The sequence below is a fragment of the Lepidochelys kempii genome, chromosome 18, assembly GCF_965140285.1.
Source record: "Lepidochelys kempii isolate rLepKem1 chromosome 18, rLepKem1.hap1, whole genome shotgun sequence".
In the NCBI taxonomy this organism is placed as follows: Eukaryota; Metazoa; Chordata; order Testudines; family Cheloniidae; genus Lepidochelys; species Lepidochelys kempii.
The window spans coordinates 21,302,609-21,321,699 of NC_136397.1; the positions used below are offsets into that span (position 1 = coordinate 21,302,609).

At 42.4% G+C, this 19,091-nt stretch overlaps 1 protein-coding gene across 8 annotated transcripts in view; it reads right to left on the reverse strand.

Annotated features, from left to right (window-relative positions):
• MEGF6 (multiple EGF like domains 6) overlaps window positions 1-19,091 on the reverse strand; it is a 254,954-nt gene that overhangs the window by 225,808 nt on the left and 10,055 nt on the right. For 7 of the 8 annotated variants that reach the window (XM_073316365.2, XM_073316363.2, XM_073316367.2 and 4 more), the window contains one exon: window positions 11,930-12,064. In XM_073316365.2, the coding sequence (XP_073172466.2) occupies window positions 11,930-11,991 (62 nt within the window). In that variant the 5' untranslated portion in view covers window positions 11,992-12,064. Of the gene's footprint in view, window positions 1-11,929; window positions 12,065-17,689; window positions 17,824-19,091 lie in introns of all 8 variants that reach the window. The other variant, XM_078849309.1, reaches the window with a different exon arrangement.

Below are 19,091 nucleotides of genomic sequence, written 5' to 3' on the forward strand. Positions count from 1 at the left end.
GGCCCTGAGCAGGAATGGGGCTCTGTTACCACAGACATTGTACTAAGGCAGAAGCTGAAGATCTTTTAATGACTCCTGCTCATGACTTCCAGGTGAGATGTCAGTCTGACGAACAGATGTTGAGTTAAAACATAAATAAATGTGACACTTTTCCCCCTGAAAATTTAGTGCTCTGTGTATCTGAAAATCAAAAGCGGAGATAAAACGTTTGAAGCTGATTTTAGAAATCCTACTTTGGCAGAAAATGAAACTGCTCACCCAAAGCACAATGGACAAACAGCAACAACAAATATTTGGCACAGCTGAAAGTGTTGTACGCATCCACTGAAAATATTTACCCTAACTAATCCTGGTTGTTTGACTTTGTCTACATGACTCTACAAAGAAACTAAATAGTGATGCACTAACCAAATTAATTCCCATGAAGGAAATCTTCAACTACACTTCATTGCCAATGAGTATATGAGGTCACAGCTGATAAAAATAAAAACAGTTACCCATTTTTGTACAAGCTTTTAGCAAATTGTGAAGGAAGTAACCTGGGTTCACACACAACTAAGAATGGAATTCACTAAAGACAGCTAGCAATCAGGCTGAAATCTATCGGGATCTCTTGGTGTCAAGAGCTTCTCACCACCCAATGCCTTGTGTTCAAAACAAATATTGCTTTTAATGTAATGTAATGTGCATTACAATGTGCAAAGTTAATGCCAGGGATGCGATATGTAACTAAACCCAAAAGCATTCAGTGTAGAAATGAATAATATTACTCACCAATGAGTGGGGAACACAAACATTTCTATGCATTGTTGTGACAGGAAAAGATTTTTTCCCCATGCAGATTCACTGAGACATTGCTGGACTGTACTACAACAGTCAGTGTGGGGGGTTTTTTTAGGCTGCATAGACTCATACATGGAGGGCAAGCTGCTCCAAGGAAAATCAAAGGACAGTAGGAAAAACTTTATAGACTGTATTCTGCCCTTGGACATTCATTTGCAGCTCCTACGTAGGTCAAAGGGGAGTAGAGGAAGCAGTGCTTAACCCTAAAACTCTCTAAGATATTATAACAGACTACCTACGGAAGCAGTGGAACTAAGATAGCAGAGGCTAAGAACTACGGGAGAGGAGTTGAGGATATTGAAAAGTCCTGCCATATGCAAAACTTTACAAAGAAAAATGGGATCCAATATAACATTCTACAACTGATCACAGAAAACTAGACTGGAGAAAACACAGCTCTTGGAACCACTCTCCACACCTGCTGGGATGACTCAATAACTTAGGTGTTTTTGCATCCCTAATTTGAATGATTCTCTGATCTTTTTGTTCAACTGAGCACTGGCACAACTTCCTTCAGGAGTTTCCCCCCCCCCACCCCCAGAAGTTGATAGGATGGAGAGCTACTCTTGCTACCTAACAGAGCATCCAGAGATGTTGCACAAAAAGAAATGGCAAAATATAGATAATGGGACCCAAAACAATCAACATTCCCCAAGATGGCATAAAATACCAGCTCAGCGGCAAACCGTTAATCTGTCGAGATAACAGTTATGAAAAGCATTCATTCTGATGGCAAAGCAAAGCCACCAGCTAGTGCGGCAACCCAGTGTCAAATTCCTCTTTTTTCTTGCCCTCCGTTAGAATCAATAAAACCTAATAATGCGGGATTTTATTACACGGAGCCTGGGTTCCCTAATAATGCGGGATTTTATTTATTTACTGCACGGAGCCTGGGTTCCATTCTGCCCTCAACAGATTTCTAAATGTCTAGTTGAGCTGTGTGAGTGAACAACCTTGGCCCATCTCCAACTAACTTTATGTCAGGCCCAAGATTAACACATTTACTGAATCTTGAACTCAAGGTTCAGTTCAAGTAGATTTAAAATGTGATGCAAATATTTTCCACAGTCCCAATTGCCAGTGCCTCTATGGATGTCACCAAGGATAAAGAAAGTGGAAGGCGGAATAAGGAGGTGTGGAAAGAACTGTTAAAGGAGATTGTTTATCTTAGCTTTTGTTTTCTCTTTCAGAGTTTCTGGCCCAGAGTTATTCAGAACAGCCAGAGCTAATGGAACTCTAGCTTAGAAAAATACTATAGTGTCCTGCTGATGAAAGATCCATTTACATACCCTTGAGTACACGGCATACATGCATCAGCGTGTGATTCCTGAAGGCTATGTCAAACTAAACTCTTTGTTGTTAAAACAGACACAAATAGTACCAAAAATATAACATTTCCAGGAGCAGCTAGCTACACAACCCCTTGGATGTTTAGTTTATCCAATGCAAAACAATTTTTCACACTCTAAACCAGCAACCACCATGTCTTGAGGTCCCACATATTAACACACCAGCAGGACCACAGAAGTGATAGTTGGACAAGACCTATTAGATAATCTAGTCCACCACTACTAATGCCCCAGTCAATGAAGGACTGTTCCCTACAGTCAATTTTCTAGCATAAAGTGTTATTTATTTTTATAAAATGTGGCAACCCCAATAATCTGGGCCCATATACAAATTTTATAAAAACAACCACTATCACTTCAAGCAATGTCCAAAAAGAAAACCCCCCAAAAAACAACCAACCAGCCCTCTCAAACCCAACTGACTCTTGGACAATCCGTGTCCAGACACCCCAAGGGAAGAACAGAAGGTTTAAACCCTCAAAAATAAGCAATTAAACCAACTGATTGCACACAGTGTTATTTTACTGTAAGAGTATATGGAGTAAGATCTTTTATGGAAGCTTGTAATGCACTGAACAGTCACTCTGAGATAGGCATCCAGGTTATGGTTATGAACGTGTTAGTTACAATTACAATTTTCTATACATATAGTGGTGCCTCTTCTGCTCTCCATTGCCCCAACCAGTATTCACCCGCCCTCCAGAAAAAGCCTGAAAAAAACGGAACAATGCATTTGTCAGTGGACTCTGACTCACACAAAATTCATCCATTTTAGCAGGCCTGCTATGGGTTTAGGCTCCAAATGATATCACTTTACCAGTATCTGCAGTGCCACAAGAACATACACAGGGACATCAGGGGCTATCGATAATTACCACTAACGTTTACTGAATTATTGTCCATGCAGCCCTGCAGACAGCTGCTCCACATTAAACAGGTGAAACTACACTAGGGAGAGGAATAGCAGATGCTGTATTTTCCTAGTCACGTCCATTAACTCAGATAAGTTGCAGCCAAGGTCAGACCAGCCTTCTGTGTGTCAGATCCTGAGTCTGTTAATATGTTTCCTGAACCCAGTGTTGTTGGAGCACAGTCCAACTGGAGCAGCTCCAGTGGGTGAAACGGAGGCTGCATAACATTCACATGGATGCCGTCACCGTGCACTCCAGTGACTTCAGCTGCACGGCACAAGAGAGTTTGGCATCAGATCGTCATTCTAGTGGGATGTATTGCTGCTGTAATGGAAACTTCCAGCAGGAAGATCAGAAGGAAGAGAACAGCAGAGACAGCCTGATGAAAGGATTTTTAAAGTTCCTTTTATATCACTTATTTTTCATATTCGATAGGTAAATTCTGCTCCCAGTTACATGGGAGCAGCCCCATGGTTTTTGGCAGAAACTAAATCCCAGCATTGGAACATACAAGCTGTCATCCACCCTGGAATTATGAAACACCATTTGCCCCAACCCACTATTTGGCCACCTCTGAGGGCTCTGATTTCCACCCTCAGACAAGGTGATGTCTCTTTCCAAGACTGCTCTCAGTGTTGGGTCTGTGCGACTCTGTAAATTAGCTAGCCAAACTATGAAAAGAAAAGGAGGACTTGTGGCACCTTAGAGACTAACAAATTTATTTGAGCATAAGCTTTCGTGAGCTATAGCTCACTTCATTGGATGCATTCAGTGAAGTGAGCTGTAGCTCACAAAAGCTTATGCTCAAATAAATTTCCACTGAATGCATCCGATGAAGTGAGCTCTAGCTCACGAAAGCTTATGCTCAAATAAATTTGTTAGTCTCTAAGGTGCTACAAGTACTCCTTTTCTTTTTGAGAATACAGACTAACACGGTTGCTACTCTGAAACCAAACTATGAAGTTATCTTGGTGGGCCTTTGCTCAGTTCCTAGCAGACAGGGGTCCACTCCAAAAACCCACCAGCCACCCAAATCTTGTTTGGAGTCTTAATCCAGAAGCTAAGGACTGAACGGGCTTGGATAATACACTCTTCTCTTTCTCTTAGGAACGGTCAGGCCACTTCAGGGCTGATGTACCTCGGCAGACAGAATGGGGAATCAGGCTACAGCTACCTGCACTGTGTCTGTTGTGGACAAACAGAGAGACCTTTGGTCTACGGGGCTGCCAAGTCAGCACATTTCACCAGCACCACAATTCACTAAAAAGTGCATAAACCAAACCAAGACCAAACTGAAACAAATACACAGAATCTTTTTTTTTTTACCAAAAAAGGCAATAATAATACATAGTTAGCTTAAACCTCTACCTTCATCCTGTGTACAAGGCAACTTCTGTTCACAAGTAGACAGATGTTCTCAATGGAAAATTATGTTGTTTTAGTTCCTTGATTTACAGTGTCAAAAAACATGCATTAGCAACCTGAAACAGACATTTGCGACTGGAGAACTGCCAGCCTTTGAAGTAGCAGCAGACAAGGCACCTATCATTTCAAAGTACTTCCTCAAACACAGTCAGAGAGACAGACTCTATGACTGAAAATCAGAGGGTTTGTTTGTTGCTTTATTACCATTACATAGATATTATCACCAAGATAATTACTGACAGTTATAGGTTAAGAGCAATTCCTTAAACCCAACACTTAAAAACTGTCTCTAGTCCAAGGTACCTCCTTGGAATTAGTTTCCTGATGCATCTTTAAAAAAAAAGACTTATAACTGTTCAAGGGGATGGGGAAATAGAAAAGGGGGCAGAAAGCAATATAATGCTTGGCCCTACCTACTTTAGCCAGGACAGCAACCAGAGAAGGAAAGATCCAGAATTCAGCATTTGCAGTGTCCTTCCTTCACAACCCACTTCTCCAGCTTTCAACAGCCTCTATGCTCCCAAATTAGGCTCACCTGCTACTTATCTGATATCCTAAGAAGCGAAACACCTGCAGTCACTTTCAGTTCAGACCACTGCACTTCAACTACTAAAGGCCAACTTCATCCCTGACACAGGCAAGTGTAATCCACCTGACTTGTGTATAGTTGTACCTGCTTACATCAAGGCTAAATTTGGTCCTGCTTATCTATATTACACCCATTTTTAAGGAAGCCCTATTCTGCATCAAAGTCATCTGCTTCATGATAGCAGTTATCATAGTAAATCTCCCCAACAGTCGCCATCACCTCTCAGAGCAGACATTACAGCTCTTCTGGCAGCGCCAGCCCACTGCTCCTCACTGATTTCATCCACAGACTACAACGCTGCCTCACTCAGTGGTGCTCGAAGGTTACAGAGATGATCACTGATGCGTATCTGCTGTTAACAAACTCCACATCACAGAACCAACAGCAGCTGTAGACCACAGCTGAGCTGCTGACAGCATCCTGCGCTAATTTAATCTTTTCCCAGAAAATCTGACATTCATATTGCCCAGTGCCGGCTGGAAGACAGCCCATAGATGGCAGCATGTTATTCCCTGATTCACAGATTCTAAAGCCAGAATGGACCATTATGATCATCTAGTCTGATGTTCTGCATCACGTGGCCCATAGATTTTACCTAGTGAGTCTTTAATCAAGCCTCAAAGAACTCCAGTGCTAACTGCAGCATAGGCAATTTCAGCCTGTAGACCTTTATCTGTTCAGATTTTTAGCTCCGTACAGCCAGAGAAGCCAATGAACCCGCATTAAACATTTCAGTGACTAAGGACCAGAATCCTACTTCCACATAAGTCAATGAGAAGTTTTTGCCACTGATTTCTGAAAGACTAATATTAGGCCAGGAAGCAGTGCACAGTGAATGTGCATACATCCGCTACGCCCACAAACAAACCTAAACGTGAGTCAGCATATTCACTGGCAATTTGACTGTCTCGGAATCAGTCTTCAGCCCAGAACACTGTACAGTCGTATTTCAGAGGTAGCGTTAGTACCACACTGTACCTTTTTTAAACAACAACCTTTCTGGAGAACCAACAAACAAATAATAATTTGAAGTAAAATCCCAATCTAACATGGTCAAAACCCAGGCATGGAATCTGATATAAAATGCAAAAGGGATGTGTGTCAGTGTCTTAGTTTCAACACCTTTTCTATCCTGGAACAGAGCCAGTCCTCGAATCTCTGCCTGAAACTTTTTTCCATTAGAATCAGGGGAAGAGTTTTGTTACTGTTAAAAATCAGAGCATGTCCCTCAATTGAATTTTCATGGCTTGGGTTGATTCTCTGTACTTTCGTATAGTAACTGCTCCAGGCAATCTTATTATTCTTCTGATTATTGAGCAGTCTTTGCTCTGATGAGATTAAAAGAAAATGGGAATATATTAATATTCTTAAACCCTGCAAAAGATGGGATTTCCAGCTCAAACTGATTCCTAGTACTGTCAGTTTAAAATGTGGCCACGGACCCCGAATGACTCTCCCACAACGTATCTGCTCCCAGTCCAGCACCAGACTGGACTACTGCATTGCAGATACAACCAAAGCTGTGCAGGTGATTGATTTTTTGTTCAGTGCCAAACCTGGAAAAAAACGTTCATTTTAGGTCAAGGAAAGGTTTCATTGGACCTGAAACAAAACAGTCTGGCAGGCCCAAATCTGCATTTTTCAGCAAAAATAGTTTCAGCTGAAAAATTTCACCCAGCCCTAGATACAACTACAGTAAGGATCAGGTGGAAAACTCAGCTAGTGAAGAATGTAGATTCCTACGTGATTTGTGGTGCTTCCCACATGGAACACATTACAACTGTGCTCCACAGAAAACTCTGATCTGCAGTTCTATGTGTGGGTTTTAATCTATAAAGCCCTTTAATGATTTGGGTTATGTGTTTCTTAGAGACCGGACTCTCTCCTGTTAAACCATGGCAGTTGAGATTAGCTGGGACACTCAGTCTCACAGTTCCTAGATTGGTTAGGATCTGGGGGTAGGACATTCAGTGTGAAGAGTCCTTGACTCTGGAACTCGCTTCCCCACATCGGTCTGGGGAATTTGTTGACCTCTCTATTTATGTCGACTTTTAGTGGGGGGGGGTGAATGGGAAGGTAGGGCAGAGCTTGTGTTTGTAGGGGGGTGAGAAGCATTTAATGTTTTGTTAGTGTTGTTTCATCAGATTTATTTTGTGATGTGCTCTTCATTGATTTTCCATGGGCCTAAAGTCTTGGGATAGGAATAGTACAAAAATCAAACAAGCCAATATCTGCTTATTTTAATTACAAAAAGACAGATTTTGTTCCTGTACCTTGTAGCAAGATAGGAACAAATACAGATCAGGGTAGTGAGACAGACTCCATTTTGCCATCATCCACAAAACTGTTAGCTACATTCTGACACATTCCTGGTGAGGCGAGAAGCAGAAAGAACTCAGCTAGCTTGTAAGGCCGCAGGATGAGTCTGTGGTGGCAGCACCTGAGATAGGTGAAGGGAGGAATCACTTCTGCGACCCTGTTAACATTCTGAAGCTGAAATTGTTGAGAATGAAACATTACTCTGAAATGACATGGCTGGTTCCAGGAACATAACCCCATATTGTCAGGTGGTTACAGAAAATAAAATGTCCCTTCAGTCTTTAAGACTCCCAATTTCTCTTCAGAACTCACCATCATATGGACATCCAGTTCTTCACAATCATCTTTATATGCCAGTGTTTCTGGTTCAATGCCTTTGAAAGAGGCTGCTGCCTTGGTCAGTGCAGTTTAGAAGAGGGCAGGTTTGGGACTTCTATTTTAATGAGAACAACGTGGGACAGCTGTCGGGGGATGGGACGTCATCCCTTTCTCTTTGCCTAGCTTTTGAAAGATCCATTTGAATTACTGCTTCGCCCTTCCCCTGGAATATAGGTCATTTGGAGCTTTTTAGCAGATGAACATTTCGCTTTCATTCTGGAATTCTTTCATGTGTGGAAGAGACACTAAAGGAGACTTATAAAGTGCTGGCATGGCAGAGCATGGTACCAGGTGACAGGGAATGGGATATGAATAATAAACATTGAATTTTTACCCAGCATTAAACCTTTTTCTTAATAGCTGCTACATAAATAAATAAATAAGAAAAATGATGTTTACAATATTCTATAAAATAAGGTAGTCTGGATTTATTCTGCACTATATTCATGTTCTATTGCCCAAGTAACACTTTGTGATATATTAACACACGTCAGTTCCTACTAACAATCACAAGGAGTTCTTACTCTTCACTGTTTACTTGGTATCATTTAAAATACTTACGGGAGGAACTGGTAGACTAACGTGCGACCCCCTAGATCGACAGAGGTTGGGAAGGCTGTGGACACAGCGCAAACAACTCCAATGAGGAAAGCACCCCTCATTACATATGAAATGCCGGTAACGGGCTCTGGAAGAAGCAACCTCCAACCCCCCTCAGTTGGGGGGAGGATGGCCACAATTGACGTGTCAGGGTAGGAGGTAAGTAAAGAGGGGAGAATATGAGAGGGTCTCGGAAGATCCTATCCACACAAAATGGCCTTGCTATTATTAAACGTTATAATCGTGGGGTGGCAACCAGCATGGGGCTCCACTGAGATGGATGCCATACAAACGTAGTAAATTGCAGTCCCTGCCCAAAAGAGCTTACAGTCTAAAGGACAAGCCTTAGCAGGTGGGTGAGACAAACAAGTGGACTGGGGTGGAGGTTCAGGAAGACAGGGTCCTAAAAGTTAACAGAATGCAGGCAGTTCTTAACCAATCAGAAACTGTAACCACAACTCATCACCTGCCTAGCTGTTAATCAGGTTGCAATTTCCTACATGTATCAAGTAACAGGCAAGTTCTGAGAAAGGAATTGAAGGACCGAAAGGACCAATTTTGACTGGGAGCTTTTTCCACTTGTAAGGGGCAGTGTGGGAAAATGTGTTTCTTGGGGAAGCAGATTATCAAGGTTGACATCACTGGCAAAGCTAGGGCAGGGATCAACTTTGCAATACAAAACAAGCCTTACACACAGGACCAAGTTTTCAGACACTGGCACTTACGTTACACCTGTAAAAACTGTGCATACAAAAGGAGAGCTTTCATGGGAGCAACTCTGCCACCACTATTTGAAAATGTGGCTAGTACACTCCAACCCCATGAACAGGAAAATGTGCAAAGCAGGTTGAATGTTAATTCGGGGCTACATTACACTGGCAAACAGAGAAGAACAATATGTGTTAATGAGAACAAGTGCTGCTCACTTAATTATCCATGAACCCCATGTAAGTTGCACCCTGGTAACTGAAAAGCTGCCTGGAAAATCTGCACCAGTGCCATTAGGTTCTTGTCTACATTACAAAATTTTACCAGATGAACCAGGATGTGAAGAATTGAGTTGCTGACACAGTGCTAACTGGTCAGAGCAGGCCAGGCAAATCACATCCAGTATCATCTTAACTAACTAATCTTGATTAAATCCTGTGGGGTTTTTTGACAGAGAATTTTTTTTGTCAGCAAAAATGTATTTCTGTTTTCCAACCAGTTTTATTATTAACACACAATAAACTTAATTCACAATAAGTGATCAGTTTGAGAAACCCTGCCCTTTAAACATTTATAGTGACTTTATCTGTACTTTCCTGCTATGAAGTCAACACAACTGAAGCTGTTGGGATAATACAGATGATGCACTTAATTAATGTAACTAACATGGTATGATCATGGCAAACAGAGGCAATGTGGGTTAAGACAACTGGAAACAAATACAATGGCTAACCTGCTCCAAAAACAAACAGAGACCCTATATTCTACAACCTAAATGCTTAAAGGATTTGAAATTCTCAACATTGAGCATTGTTACAGTAGTTATATTACACTGGCACCCACAGACACCAGCTGGAATCAGGGCCCATTGCACTAGATGCTGTGCAAACCCATAGGAACACATGGTCCCTGTCCCATGATTGTGTTTAAAGGTTCACAAAATCCTCTGGGATTCCCCTATTTCTAGCCAGACCATGGTGTAATTAAATAGCTGCACTATTGATGGCTAATCTGTGGCTTTAAGCCACATATTTCTCTGCACGTGCCTCCCTTTGTAGGTTTGAGTCAGCCACTACATGAATTCTTTATGTTACCCTAATAAAAACTGCAACATGAAATCAATACAAATCAGATAGCCAAGGCACATACACAATAGCAACTAGCATTCTCCAAACTGGTGACTGAATTTAATGCCAGATCCTTCTGCGAGTCCTAATACCGAGTCGACGGTGACTTCTGTTAGCTGTTATTGTTAGGTGTGTTACTTTATAATGCACCTTTTATGTTCTTTGCATTGCCCAGTGTTAGGGGGGCTTATTCCTTCACCCACTTCCTTCCCTGGTCCTTCTCGCATGAACAAAGAGCAACAATACCCGAAGTCCAAAGGTGCAAACAATTCAATGTTTATTGGGGTGAACTTCCAGCAAGCATGATTCCAGTTTCCTTCCTTAGTATCCTCCTTCCCAGCTCTGACACCACAGAGCCTTACACCTGTGTCCCTGTTCCCATTCCTGCCCTTAGCAAAACATTATTCCAATTTCCTTACCCCCATTCCCTGTTCCCATTTCCCCCTTTAGCAAAACATGATTGCAATTTCTCCACTCCCATTCCCTGTTCCCATCTCTCCCACCCACACACCCACCCCCTCACTTCCTGATTGACTGCAGACTATATAGTAAAACTTGAGTTCGGCTTAGCTATACCTTAACCAATCATTTTCCTGAAATTTAACTAACCAATCCTAACATATTGTAACATGATTTTGTAACATGATTATGTAACCAATTATATCCCACCACCTTAATAGTTTACACCCAGCAAAATTAATTATACAGCAGACAGGAACAATCACAGAACCAGACAGAGATTATACAGACAGACAAACAATAGCAAAGTGGGAACTATAATGACAAAACAATACAAAAGTGAGGATTTCACATCCCAGTATTGATAAGTGAGTTCTTGCCAGACAGGATGCTATCAAACTAAGTTTCCTTTTACATTTTCTAGGCACTTCCCTTTCTCTGGAGGTGATAGGCACTATCAGGACACGACTGTATTCCTAACAGCCCAATAGCACCTTATTTCAATGTGACTAGTTTGGGAAGTGAGGAGGTGACCGGTCGCTTCCTAGCTTATGGCTGCCTCTGCTGCTTAGCCAAAGGCCTTAGCCTAAGAACAGGGCCTCAGACTGTGACAGTAGGAGAAGGCCCTTACACCAGCAGATAGTGATTTTGATTCTTTCTTTTATACCTCTAGAACTAGCCAAGTGATAAGAATACACCTCAATTCTTAAAGTACAGGCCTTTGCAGACAGGCCTGAATATCTATATCCTAACACCCAGTCCTTCTCCCTCTGAGCTAAACGGGGGAGCACCTGTATTGTCCACTCCCCTTTGTAAACTAGCATATACCACTTATACCCCCTCACTTTCCTGCAGCACTCATTACAACTGCACCAAGCCTCTTCTCAGGCTGCTTTCAATGCTGTTCTGTGGCTCATCCATCGAGGAAGGTAGGAAGGTGAAGGGCAGCCTGGTCTGTCTGGCTTTTCACCTTTGCAACAATCCCCACCTCCTCCAGTCCAGAATCTGAATAAACTTGAAGTCAACATTTCAGTCTAATAGCATGCATCTTTGTGTGTCTTTCTCGCTGTCATACATGCACACGCTTACAGACACACACACACACCCACACCCACACACACAAGCTGAAAGAAAGTGAGTTAGGTTAGCATTTCCTTTCAGAAGAAAAAATCTATTTTCATTTGACAAGGGAGAAAAGAAGCACCAGAAAGCAGCACTTACCTCCGTTCATAGCCTATGCACCACGGCTGTCCTCTACAGCCCTGTTTCCACACTTTGACCATCCGAGTGAAAGCTTGGACACATGGCTGCCTGTGCCCCACTATCACCAGCTCTTGCTCCGCACAAACGTTTGGCCTGTTGAACGGAGAGAAGCAGACATATTTATATCTCCCTCAACATCATGGAGTGAACCAGCACTGTGCTTTGACAGCCTGAGAATGAACAGGGTGTGAGTAAGCGATGCTTTTTCTGAGAAAGCGTCTCAGACGATATTCTGTACAATATTTATCTACTCATTTAATTTCTACGGGAGGAAATGGAAGAGACATAGCCTCTCAGCTAAGCAGGTCCGAAGCCCTTGGGGGCCTTATACTTCACCCAACACTTAAACTCCTTCTGGGAGCCCCAGGGAGCCAGTTCAAATCACGGAGCACTGGTTTAATATGCTTATGGTGAGACAGTCTACTTACCGAGCAGCGCACCACATTTGGCACTAGCTTCAGTACAAATAATATAATAAAATAACAACAGCACCTCCACTTCAAGAAAAGAACAGGAGGACTTGTGGCACCTTACAGACTAACCAATTTATTTGAGCTAAGCTTTCGTGAGCTACAGCTCACTTCATCGGATGCATCAAGAGTGTCTCACTGGAGGACCAAAGGCCTTCATGGATCAGTTAAGTCTCACCGCACCCCATCAGGTAAATATCAGCCTCCAACATGTTAAAAGTGGACAGACTGAGGCAGAGAGAAGGTAAATATCTGAACAAAGTTCACACAGTGAGTCAGTGGCAGAGACAGCAATAGGACTCCTGAGTTTAGACTCCCTGTACCATGCTCTAACACCTAGCCCCACAACTCTTCCCCACTTGATTATATGTTTAGATACCATAGTGGTCATCCTGCAAAAAAGCATAAAAGTCACATCTTTTTATACCATTTAACCTGTATTGAAATAACTTTTATTTCCATTATAACTTTTATCCAAGGATCTCAAAGAACTCTATAAACAATTGATTAAGTAAGCAAGGCAACACTCCTTTGAGATGAGATGAGATGAGAAAGAAAAGAAAGAAAGAAAATCGCTTCAACAGTCACTGGTATGCTGCCACCTCTGGCATGAATGCAGCTGATGTCTCAGAATGCACAAAGAAAAGGAGTACTTGTGGCACCTCAGAGACTAACCAATTTATTTGAGCATGAGCTCTTGTGAGCTACAGCTCACTTCATCGGATGTATGTAGCTCACGAAAGCTCATGCTCAAATAAACTGGTTAGTCTCTAAGGTGCCACAAATACTCCTTTTCTTTTTGCGAATACAGACTAACACGACTGTTACTCTGAAACCTGTCAGAATGCACAGCATCACTATACAGCTTAGAACAGGAAGTAATTGCATTGGGAAGCTCCCTGTAACAGAAAGTAAAAAATGCTGTCTCCAAATGAAAATGTATGGGGAATTTTAAGTGATCAGAGTATAATTACTTGAGTGGGAGTTTGAGCAAGAAACCAATGTCAGACACTGTAAGACAGTTTCCATCCTGCCATAATATATACTCAAAATAAGAAGAGAAAAAAATAAATCTGTTTAAATATAGCACATTAAAGGTCTTCTGATTATTGTCCAACCAGCATTAAGGCAGGCCAAGAAACCGCTTATGGTGTTTTAAATTGCCAGATTCATAAAGGTCAAGATAGTCACCAACAGTAATGGGTTCAGAAATGGAAACTATAACTGACAAATCTACTTCCAAGTACATTTCACAGTTTACAACCGAGGGGGAAGGTGCTTCATACTCTCAGAATTTTCAAACCAGGGGAATGAGTAAACTGGGTGCCGTTTTCTTTTATAGCATTTGGAACACGTAAAATTAATCAACAGCTTCAAAAACCGATGAAATCCGAGCAGACATATCAAGAACTCATGTGTAGTACAAACTTCATTGGCTTAGTGCTTTGCAACCAAATTATTAAAAGATGAAAATATTTTGGTTTCCCAAATGCTAATAAATAATAAGCTGTGTAATCTTTTTTCAAGTATCAGAGGCCCAGAGTTCAAAATTTCTAATAAATTCTATTTCTATTTGCTTTTGCCTCTCCACACAAAATAAAATATTAGTTTATTGTTAAGTTCATTTTATATTTTCCAAAATGCCCTCCCACTGAACAGAAGTGATTGGGGTTGATTCCTGGAAAGAAACAGGCATACGGGATTTGCCCTAGTAGACCAAACCTTTGCTTCAACAAGCAAAGAGTTTATATTCTGCTGTTCATTATAGCTACAATAGCATTGACTATCAAGCATGACTAACTTGAGGTGGATATGCAACTATTACCAAGCAGTAAAAAAAAAAAAGCATTTTCCCCCAGTACATAATAAAGTGGAGAACCTTTTGGAAGTCAGCCTTTGTTGCCACTGCTAACTTGATTATGGATGGTATGAAATATTTTGAAATCACAAGTTTTGGACAGTGAAGAGCTGAGAATGTGTTTGGGGATCCATAAATAAGCTACAACTGCATTACTGTATTACAGCCACGATAGGGCTGGTACAGTGTGAGGTCTACATTTCAGAAAGAGGATTTTTGTTTTGTGTTGGTGATCTTAACATTCTCTTAGAAAATGTTAATTCTGTATTTGGCATTCCTGCTTCCCCGACTGATTAAACCTGAACGTATTTTAGGAATGAGTTACTTCATATCCTGTTTACAAAAATAGGTCTCTCTCCCCTCTTGTAGCACCTCCTCCTGGCCGGCTACAGGATTGTATTATAACCAATTTTCAAAGCAATGACTGTGAAGCCAGCAGAGTGGATTCCTAACCTAATTTTGACCATATATGGCACAATGAACATATATTTCAAAAGTCACAAATGACTGTGCACTGCAACATTTTTTAATGAACAATGAAAATACTTCAGGGATATCAGTACAAAAATTGTATGGTCTGGGGTCACAGGAGTAAACACTGAGTGACTTGTGGGTCTTAGGAGGAAAAAACACTGCCAAGTCCTGCTCTGGTTCACTCTCACCCTGCCTTGCCCTGCTTTCTACAATGGGAATTAAAGTAACGTATTATATCCTGTGCAGCTCCCACCTTTTAAAGTAAATACTAATGTCACCCAACTTCTGACTGATAGGAATTCTCTTAACGGGTCCCAACTGGTTCTTACCATTGAAAAGATTTGATTGTACACTAGTCTAGTTGTACACAAGCACTCTCTTTATTCTGACTATTTCTGGGTGGTGGTTTGGGCAGGTGTTGTTCTGTTTTGAAGTGGTTGTTTTGTTTTGTTCCTGTTTCAATCAGGTTTCCTCCACAATTAGGAATACAAGAACGGTGATATGGAATCAGAGCACTGGTACACCTAGTCCAGTCTCTTACAGGGCTCAGCACCAAATTCTTCAGAGGTAAAGGTCCAAAACTTCCATAATGGACAACAATGCAATGCCTACGGCGGAAATCGCTTTCTAACTCCAGCGGGAATGAATGGTTTATATCCGCTATTATTTTTATTCTCTCTGTAACTGTGTATATTCATATTATCCATATAAACGTCTATGTTGTTTTTAGCTCCTGCTAAGCTCTTCGCTTCAGAAACATCTTGTGGCAGTAGGTTCCACATGCCAACTATGCATTTTGTAGAACATCTGTTTTCACTTTCCTCCATTTTAAATGTTACTTTTGTGTGTTTTAAGCTGATGTCCCCTTGCTCTCTTATCGTAAGAACGAGTATAGACCTTTATCATGCCCCCTTTTTCATTAAAAGAATCTGAAGCAACAGTAGGTTTACCTATAGGCAAAGCTAGTCATTGCCCTGACCCTTTTCCTGAATTAGAGTAACAGTAAGTTACTCTACCATGAAAGATGCATTTTTCAGTGGTTCTCAACTCTATGACTAAGGGTCCGTGAAAGGTTGTTGTTACCATACAACAGTGGTTTACAACCTGTGGTCAGCAGTGGGGTCCGCAGACTATGACTAAGATTTCCAAAGGGGTTAGCACTTCCATTTGAAATTTTGTAGAGGTCTACAACTGAAAAAAAAACTGCATTAGATCACTAGGGCTATCTGCTTCGCAAGGGCAGGCTTCAGTTCCCCCAAAAGAGGATCCATTCATATTATAAACTGACTGGATATCTGATTTTGGCCAAAAAGCGTATCAGGGTTTGCAAGAGAAGAGACATACAGGTCAGTTTGCCTCTTCTCTGAGGCCCGCTAAAGTTACATATTAAAGCACTAATAGTAATTGTCTTTTTCACAGGAACTGCATTTAGGAAAAAAAAAGGAAGTTTGAATTTTTTCATCTATTTTTTCAGACAAGGCTCTACAAGCCTTTTCAGCAGGAGTGAGCTGGAGCCAGTTTGAGTCGGTTCGCGCAACCAGTTGTTAAATTTTGAAGCAGTTTTAGAGCCGGTTGTTAACCCACTTCCCTGCAGGGGGCGCTGAGGCTTTGATGGGCTCCGGCCGGGAAGTGATGTAATTCCTCCTCCGGCCGCTGGGGGCGCTGCGCTGCGGGAGCCACGTGGGCTGCTGCCTGGCCCTGGGCACGAGCCCTGGTGCTGCTGCTACTCCCCTGGTCCTGGGGCTCCCGCTGCTGCCGGGTGGGTCCCCGGCTGCTCAGCTGGGCCGGGGCTGCCTCCTGCCGCTCGGGCTGCTCCGAGCCGCTCTCCCCGTGAGCACCCCGCACCCCCTGCCTCCAGCTAGCCCTGCCCCACGTCCACTGGTGCCCTGCAGTTCCCAGGGCAGTAACCCTGCACACTTGCTTCAATGAGGGGGGCAGGGAGCAGCTGGGACCCACACATGTGCACACCCTAGGGTGACCAGACAGCAAGTGTGAAAAATCAGGACAGGGTGTGGGGGGTAATAGGAGCCTATATAAGAAAAAGACCCCAAAATCGGGACTGTCCCTATAAAATTGGGACATCTGGTCACCCTAGCACACCCCCAGGGAGTGGCAGGGACCCACACATGTGAAACGGAGCTCATTTCTAGTTCAGGCCCATCTTTTTTAAAAATAACTTTAGGCAGGGTTAACACACACCCGTATTTTCCCGGACAGGTCAGGCTTTTTAGTTCTTAAATCACCGTCTGGGAGGAATTTTTAAAATTTAAAAATTCCTCCCAGGAAAATACAGACGTATGGTAACCCTGTTGGTACAAAAAAATACACACTGGGGCACATCCCTTAAATCAGAACTTTTTACAGGGAACCAGTTGTTAAGATTTTAGCAGCTCATCACTGGAACAGCCCGAGCGGCAGGAGGCAGCCCCGGCCCAGCTGAGCAGCCGGGGACCCACCCGGCAGCAGCGGGAGCCCCAGGACCAGGGGAGTAGCAGCAGCACCAGGGCTCGTGCCCAGGGCCAGGCAGCAGCCCACGTGGCTCCCGCAGCGCAGCGCCCCCAGCGGCCGGAGGAGGAATTACATCACTTCCCGGCCGGAGCCCATCAAAGCCTCAGCGCCCCCTGCAGGGAAGTGGGTTAACAACCGGCTCTAAAACTGCTTCAAAATTTAACAACCGGTTCGCGCGAACCGGGGTGAACCGGCTGCAGCTCACCACTGGGCACAACCCTTAAATCAGAACTTTTTATAGGGAACCGGTTGTTAAGATTTTGGCAGCTCATCACTGCTTTTCAGTAAATATGTGGTCTGACAGTGGTCTCTGCTTGGAGTGTGAAAAATATTTCAAAATCATAAAGCAAATAAACATGTGTTCTGAATAGTAATTATTCACATCTGTCTCCCTAGGCAGAAGCTTACCTTATAGCTGTTAACACTCTTCACATGCACAGTACCTCTAGGCAAGGTGAACCTCTATGAAAGATCCAACAACTACTTGTCCACTGATCCCCGACAGGTATATTTTTCTTTTAGGGACTTTTAAGAAAGAGCACCTTAAGAAAGAGCAAGAGTCAAAGAGGAGGCAATTTTCTTGTGGGCCTGGATTTCAAAATATATGGTAGGATCCATGTTCATCCACTCTCAATTATTCCAGAATATATGAGCTTTATTTACAGGTTAACAGATTATTTTTCTAACGGCCATCCTCCCAAACCCCACCTGAGATCCTCCTGCCTCTGACACGATCACCAGAAGTAATGAGTCTGCCACTAGACTTAAACATGGATTGTGTTGATGCTGCAAAAGACAGAATAGAGAGCTCGCTATCTCCTAAATGCACTGATGCCGACAGGGCTGAGAGGAGTACACACTTCCTTTAGTGAGTAAGGTGATCAATTCTGATTAAGTTAGAAAGCGGGTCTATTGAGTGAGTAGGTGCCATTTTTGCCTAACCGCTTTTCTGACTAACTGGGCTTCAATAAATATTAATCTGTTGTTTTAATTTTAGGAGGGGTAGCAAACATTAGTCTGTGAATTAATGAGATTTGGGAGCAATCTGTTGGGTTTTTTTCCACTTCTGGTGGTTATGGTTCCCCAAAAGAGCCTATGCATTTAAAACAAACCAACGTTCTATAGCAACAGACTAACTCAATAATTCAGACATGGAGAAGTATAGCAATTCCAGCTGGCATCTTACTGCTCCAAGACATTCAATTACAATACTGTTACAGAAAGCCTGAAAATGCCTTTTGGATTAATGACGTGTTCCCCCAATAGCTTTGCCTTAAAATTCTGGCCTGTTGTTCTCACATGTGGCCACTGAAGAGCTATTCAGTTAGCCAAGCCTCATATACATCAGTTCACCAGACCCCCGTCACAGATGGACGGAGGCCAGGGAAGCAGTTGTTATTTTGCTAGTATCTCCTTTTCCAAAAGACAACAAATCCATCCATATAATAACTATCAAAACTTGCATTTGCAGCTGATCGAAGGGCAATCTACAGAATGGTATTGCCCTGCGTGTCCTTTGCTATTTACTTACAAATGCCTCACCCCTTAGCTGTACGCACATCCAAAAAGGAAGAACTAAAAAGAACCACAAGAATGCGGTTGGCAGCAGCAATGTTTCTGGAATAATTTATTGCAGTGAAGGAGCGTTTTTGTGTGCACCAAACAGTGGTTTTATGTCTAAAGAGTATTGTAAGCAGTGCTCTATTGGGAATTATGTTGCTAAATTAAATTCAGCACTTCCCATTCCCTGGCATTTTCTTTTCTTGAATACACTGGCACACATCTCATTTCCAGTATCTGATCCAACAAT